Genomic DNA, 7,941 nt, shown 5'->3' with positions numbered 1-7,941 from the left:
CCAAGCCTTTCTCTACCTTAGACTGACCAGTCTTTTATCCAAGCAAGGTAGAGAAAGATAAAGGACTGGTCAGTCTCCAAGCAAGGTAGAGAAAGATAAAAGACTGGTCAGTCTCCAAGCAAGGTAGAGAATCTACCTGAATTTTGAGTAGTCACTAGAATTAAAAACTTATCACAACTTACATCTATTATCACCTTTCATTTACTTATAATAAATTTCCCATTGGTTTTGATAAGTTAAGTCGATAAATCTTGCAAGTTTTTTTCTTTCTGTGTTCTTGAATTTCCATAACAAATGTGTGATATCAGTGTTTGTATTCAGTAATTATGAGTGTTGCCATACACATACAATTCAATCTAGTTTTATTATCATGGTAACAAGGCTTCCTTCGTGTTTCTGTAGACACTTTTTTAACACTGTATTTGTAGACAATACAGTTACACTAGATCTGAAACAATTACACTAAGTTGAAGCTTGGCAGGAATTCCAATTTATCAAAAACAATTCAATGATATCAAGTCTGTACCATAACTATCACTTCAGATTAGAGTCTGTTATATAACTCACACATAGTGCTTATGAGTAATCAACTTTCTACATACACAGACTGTACGTAACTGTTTAAAAAACGTCTAGACAAAGGGGTAACACACTTAACATGTGTGTTTTCATGTGGCATTGTTGAGAGTATTGTACAATTAATAAATACACACACACACAAACATATATATATAAGAATTAAATTACATAAGAAACCATATTCAGTGTTCCTCTTGGGAGCCTGATTGTGAAAATACTTATTTAAATCACGAGGTTCCAAATTTTAAATCCTATATAATTTTCATCACCTCATTTCTCCACACTTTACTTTCTACATAAAAATACATGGGAGAGATCTTGACGTAAGAAAGGCTACAGTTAGGTACGTTCCAGTATCCTGAAGATATTTATACCACACTCAGATCCTAAGTGGTACAACAGTGTTATAAAAAAACAATAATAGCATATAATATACAATTCATAAACACATTCTACATACAATTACTATACACACTTCAAGAAGTCTGTGTATATTAAGTACTCTTAGTGGAGATGGCCAGTTTGGAGTAAAATCTTACAGCAAACCAACGTTGTTGTTCTTTAACTTCCAAAATACATTGGAGGTGAAAGGTAATACAATTTGTATACATGAACAAATTACAAAACTTACAGTTGATTGATGAAGATCAATAATGATAACAGTCCATTTATGTGTGTATATATATCCATCACACACAGATAATAGTCCATTTATGTGTGTGTATATATCCATCACATACAGATAATAGTCCATTTATGTGTGTGTATATATCCATCACATACAGATAATAGTCCATTTATAGTGTGTATATATATATCCATCACATACAAATAATAGTCCATTTATATGTATATATATATCCATCACATACAGATAATAGTCCATTTATGTGTGTGTATATATCCATCACATACAAATAATAGTCCATTTTTGTGTGTGTATATATACATCCATCACATAAAAATAATAGTCCATTTACGTGTGTGTGTATATATATCCATCACATGCAAAGATGGCAAAAAAAAGAATCCCTAAATTACTAGCTTTTCCCCCCAAATCAAACAATTAATTTACATTTTTGTTGTCAACAGTAAAATCGGCTATTTCTATTGTACAATATTTATACTCCAGAGGCTTGTATTCTGTAGCCTCAAACCAGCTACACACAAAAGTTAATTTTTTGGATGAACTTCTAAGGATGAACAAATTTCCTCACATCCTCCACTACATGCTGCATTTCTATACCCTCCTAGATATTATGCTGCGTTTCTATACCCTCCTAGATAGTAGGCTGCATTTCTATATCCTCCTAGATATTATGTTGTTTCCTATATCCTCCTAGATATTAGGCTGTGTTTCTATACCCTCCTAGATAGTAGGCTGTGTTTCTATATCCTCCTAGATATTAGGCTGTGTTTCTATACCCTCCTAGATATTATGCTGCGTTTCTATACCCTCCTAGATATTATGCTGCGTTTCTATACCCTCCTAGATAGTAGGCTGCATTTCTATATCCTCCTAGATAGTAGGCTACATTTCTATATCCTCCTAGATATTAGGCTGTGTTTCTATACCCTCCTAGATATTAGGCTGTGTTTCTATACCTTCCTAAATATTAGGCTTTGTTTCTATATCCTCCTAGATATTAGGCTGTGTTTCTATACCCTCCTAGATATTAAAGGTGTGTTTCTATACTCTCCTAGATATTAGGCTTTGTTTCTATATGCTCCTAGATATTAAAGCTGTGTTTCTATACCCTCCTTGATATTAAGGCTGTGTTTCTATACCCTCCTAGATATTAGGCTGTGTTTCTATACCCTCCTAGATATTGAGGCTGTGTTTCTATATCCTCCTAGATATTAGGCTGCATTTCTATATCCAATAACTAGTTTTTATCACTAAAAGTTATTACTACATGTTTTAAGCTGCAAAGTAACATCTGTTTTTTCAACAACATGAATGGTGTGCTACAACATTCTGGCCTTTACTATGAAGTAAGAAACTTTTAGATTAACAATCTGAACTAACAGCAGTATCCTCACCGCTCTTTCTCCGATAGAATCTCACACCTTTTTTTTCCTCATTGTAAAAGCAACAATAATTTAATCATACTAGGATAAACTTTGCCAGAAATCTAGAATATCCTACTATAAATGTCATTGTCTTTGCACGACCCAAAATTTTTGGTTTTTCACTACAATAATGTAATATAGCTGAAAAACTAAGTACTTTACTAAATAATCAATATTCTGTGTTTCATGAAATCCACTCTACCAGAAGCAGATAGTACTGTCACTGTGAATTTTAACTTTGGTAAGTTAAGTTGTTAGTCACCCGTGTTCCATCACCATTTTCATGGGGCAAAATATTTGATAAATAAAACTTGATAAAACAATATTCTAACTTTCAACTGGTACAGAATCAAATAATTTCTCAATGTTTTCAGATCCACTTTTAAAAAACTTAACTTTTATAAAAACAACAGTCATTTGTTTTTAATGCCAATATATATGAAATTCAAGGTCAAACCCCTCACATGCCCAGACGGCACACAGGCTCCGGTTCTGAACTCTGGCTTAACCGGCACAACCAGATGAGAATGATAATACATTCCCCCCTGGAAGGGGTGCCAGACCATCAAAGGTTAACCCCACCAGCTAACAGCTGGTATTCTTCATACAGCTGGGTAAACTGAAACAATAGGTGGAAAATGTACTGATCAAGGACACAAAAGCATGACAGGAGCCAGTCTCGAACTCATAACCATCCAAATAGTAGTCCAAAGCATGAAGCCACCGAGTCATGCTGCCCCCAACAATATGTATATACATACACTCAGACATATATATATGTATATTGACTCAACTGTTATTCAAACAGTCTAACAGAAGTTACAAGTTGTTTTAATATTTTTGTTAACGTTATTTATGGAGATACATACATATATCACAGAGAACATTTCTATCTTTTCAGATGGTGATTCTTGTTCAATCTTATTTACTTTACACCAACGACAAACAACTAACAATGAGTAATACAAAGTATTCAGTTCATATAACCCTAACGGTTGCAACAATTAGTTAAAATCTGAAAGCAAATAATTTCAGATTACTTAAAAAGCAATACAACAAATAACAAAAGAGAAATTTTTTTATCTTTAGTGAAGAAACTTGCTTGAATTAAGATTTTCAACCGTTTTTTTTTTCTAGATTGTAAAATGTGTGGTTCATGGGAAACATTACTCACCACACAGAACTCTGAAGAACCCGACTACACAAAACACGGTATTCTTCTGAATAATCCAGCTAAAACTGTTTACTGGTTTTTATGAATCTTTTAACACAAGTCTAGAAAACAGCGCTAGTCACATGGGTTTATCAATAATAGCTACTCCAGCATAGCTGCGTCCTATTGTCATGAAGGCAGGGAGCATCGACCAGGAATCTAGCTTCGGGTTGTAGAACTCAACAGAAGCAAGATTAGAAGAACCATCGTCTCCCCCGACTACGTACAGGAGGCCGTCCATGGCTATTACCCCTGAAAAAATAAATAACTTTGTTAACTTAATAAATAAATTGCTTACTGCATTTCTTCTACATACAAGGTGAAAATTACATTACCCTGACCAGAGTTTTGACTGTGATACCATATTAGCTATACAGGGTTCAAGTCCTAACTTGTCACTCTTCCATTGTGATACCATATTAAATATATAAGTCGAAATTTGTCAGTTTTCCATTAATCACTTACCAGCATTTCTTCTACACATCATCATGTCAGCAACAGGTACCCAACAATTCGTTTCTGGACTGAAACATTCAACACTCTTTCTCACCAGGGGACCATCATGTCCTCCTACTGCATACAGAAGTCCATCAAGCACACCAACTCCAGCTCCGCTTCGCCGAGCAGACATTTCTGCCACCAAGGACCAGGTATCTGTTTCCGGGTTGTAACATTCCACCGAACTTAGGCACTGTCGAGATGCCCCATCATAACCACCCACTGCATAAAGCAAACCTGTAACCCAAAAACCACCAGAAGGTGAGGAGTTTCTGGTCCTTCATCTAAATCTAACTTGAGAGCATAAACCTAGTTCAGATTTCTGTTCTAACAAACGTACATACCATTTAAGACACCAACTCCAACACTACTTCTCCTGGTGCTCATTGGTGCTACCATCCTCCACTCTCCTGTTCTCAAATCATAGCATTCTGCACTGTTTAACCCAATTGAACCATCAAAGCCACCCACTGCAAAAATCATATTGTTCAGGACTGACACTCCAAGCGTGCTGCGACGGGCTTCCATACTTGGTGCTTGAGCCCACTGGAAGAAGTTGACATATCAAGTAATATATTATATATAAGGGGTTCTTACAAGTTGTTTATAGTCTCTAAGTTAACTGTTTGTGAATCTTGCCACGTTATTAATAGCCACAAGTACAAATATAAGGTTAGTTTCTTGATCCAAAACAGGAAAAGGACTAAAAAAAGAATGTTTTTAAAAAACAACATTCTTGCTTGGTTATTAGAGAACCAAATAAGAACAGGTATTATAAAATAAATTGAACAGAGATTTTTGGATGATTTTTATTTCCAATTCAAAAAAGTAAATTGATAACTAATAATATGTGATAAGAATTTCTAACAATGAATCATAAGGTCCTCTAAAAATATGTGATAAAAACTGAACAACACATTATAAGAGCTTCTAACAATACCTGATAATAACTTCTAACAATAACTAATAAGAGCTTCTAACAATACCTAATAATAACTTCTAACAATACCTAATAAGAGCTTCTAACAATACCTGATAAGCGCTTCTAACAATACCTAATAAGAGCTTCTAAAAATACATTATAAGAACTTCTAACAATACATTATAAGAACTTCTAACAATACCTAATAAGAACTTCTAACAATACCTAATAATAACTTCTAACAATACCTAATAATAACTTCTAACAATACCTAATAATTTCTAACAATACATTATAAGAACTTCTAACAATACCTGATAATAACTTCTAACAATACCTAATAATAACTTCTAACAATACCTGATAATAACTTCTAACAATACCTAATAATAACTTCTAACAATACCTAATAAGAACTTCTAACAATACCTAATAAGAGCTTCTAACAATATCTGATAATAACTTCTAACAATACCTAATAAGAACTTCTAACAATACCTAATAATAACTTCTAACAATACATTATAAGACCTTCTAACAATACCTAATAAGAGCTTCTAACAATACCTAATAAGAGCTTCTAACAAAACATGATCAAAACTTCTAACAATATGTGATAAGAACTTTCAATAATAAATGATAAAAGCTTTATTCATTCTGTAACAAATTACATATAACTATTAATTTATAGGTTAAAAAAAAACAATTTTAAGTAACACAATTAAAACTAAAACCTTCTTTTTTAAAGTAATATATGTATTAGTTATTGAAAAATTAAATTTAAATTATAATAACACGCTTTTAAACAACGTATATCTTACATACATTTATTTGTACATTTTACTGATGAAACAATGAATTCTAATCTTTATAAATAGAAATGTCAGAAAAATATATTTAATTAGCTATGCTGATAGCCACGTTGAGTTTTTCTCTAAGTACATAGCTTATTCTGACTGGAACTTATTATTACTTAACAGTATACACGGTACATTTATTTATTAGGTTATCAACATAAAAAATGATAAACATTCTTAAGCAACAAACTTATTAGTATGTGACATAACTTTTCTGTTTGACATATAATATTTACATTAAAATAAATTATATATAAAATTAATTAATTTCCTGTCTGCTGAGGACATTCAGAACAATCATACAATTAGTATCTACTGTCAGAGATATGACCCGAGAAGCAAGGCATAGAATTTATCATGATTAACAATCTGATATTTTATACGATTAATTTGTAATGTGAAACTTAGTCATTTTACTTCATCTGTAAAACTTAGTCATTTTACTTAATCTGTGAAACTTAGTCATTTTACTTCATCTGTGAAACTTAGTTATTTTACTTCATCTGTGAAACTTGGTCATTTTACTTCATCTGTGAAACTTGGTCATTTTATTCATCTGTGAAACTTAGTCATTTTACTTCATCTCTGAAATTTAGTCATTTTACTTCATCTCTGAAATTTAGTCATTTTACTTCATCTCTGAAATTTAGTCATTTTACTTAATCTGTGAAACTTAGTCATTTTACTTCATCTGTGAAACTTAGTCATTTTACTTCATCTGTGAAATTTACAGTCATTTTACTTAATCTGTGAAACTTAGTCATTTTACTTCATCTCTGAAATTTAGTCATTTTACTTCATCTGTGAAACTTAGTAATTTTACTTCATCTGTGAAATTTACAGTCATTTTATTCATCTGTGAAACTTAGTCATTTTACTTCATCTCTGAAATTTAGTCATTTTACTTCATCTGTTAGTTTAAAATCTATATTAATAATTATAATACAATTTGGCCAATTCACTGGCTTGAAATCTGTGAAATTTACAGTCATTTTACTTAATCTGTGAAACTTAGTCATTTTACTTCATCTCTGAAATTTAGTCATTTTACTTCATCTGTGAAACTTAGTAATTTTACTTCATCTGTGAAATTTACAGTCATTTTATTCATCTGTGAAACTTAGTCATTTTACTTCATCTCTGAAATTTAGTCATTTTACTTCATCTGTAAAACTTAGTCATTTTACTTCATCTGTGAAATTTACAGTCATTTTATTCATCTGTGAAACTTAGTCATTTTACTTCATCTCTGAAATTTAGTCATTTTACTTCATCTGTAAAACTTAGTCATTTTACTTCATCTGTGAAACTTAGTCATTTTACTTCATCTGTGAAACATAGTCATTTTACTTCATCTGTGAAACATAGTCATTTTACTTCATCTCAATTTTAATTGTGTTTTAGATCTTTATGTTAGTTTAAAATAAATCTATATTAATAATAATATAATACAATTTGGCCAATTCACTGGCTTGAGAACCAGCTTTTAAATAGCTAAGTGAGTACCTGATCTCTAAGTGGATCATACACATCTACTGTTCGTACTCGCAAGGAGCCATTAAAACCTCCAACGGCATAGACACAACCATTCAATACAGAGACTCCTGCACGGCATCGACGAGTTGGTAACTCTGATACAGGGTACCATCTCTCCTCTTTAAAGTCATAACACTCAACACTACGAATTGCCTTAGGAGCCTGACCTCCAACTACAACTAGAATCTGTAAAAAAAGATAAAACTTTCAACAAACTAGCACTGCATAACTTATAAAAAAAGATAAAACTTTCAACAAACTAG

At 32.1% G+C, this 7,941-nt stretch overlaps 1 protein-coding gene across 1 annotated transcript; it reads right to left on the bottom strand.

The window, feature by feature from the left end:
• Positions 1-43: 43 nt before the first annotated feature.
• LOC106475044 (kelch-like protein 2) lies at positions 44-7,864 on the bottom strand (the record flags this gene model as incomplete). Its single annotated transcript, XM_013935742.2, has 4 exons — positions 44-4,117; positions 4,331-4,600; positions 4,708-4,909; positions 7,649-7,864. Coding segments are annotated over 4 exons (861 nt in total), but the record flags the coding sequence as incomplete, so codon positions are not given.
• Positions 7,865-7,941: the final 77 nt, after the last annotated feature.

The sequence above is a fragment of the Limulus polyphemus genome, unplaced genomic scaffold (genome assembly GCF_000517525.1).
Source record: "Limulus polyphemus unplaced genomic scaffold, Limulus_polyphemus-2.1.2 Scaffold8010, whole genome shotgun sequence".
In the NCBI taxonomy this organism is placed as follows: Eukaryota; Metazoa; Arthropoda; class Merostomata; order Xiphosura; family Limulidae; genus Limulus; species Limulus polyphemus.
Note: the sequence above shows the minus strand (reverse complement) of the source record. Positions and strands in the feature narration are given on the sequence as shown.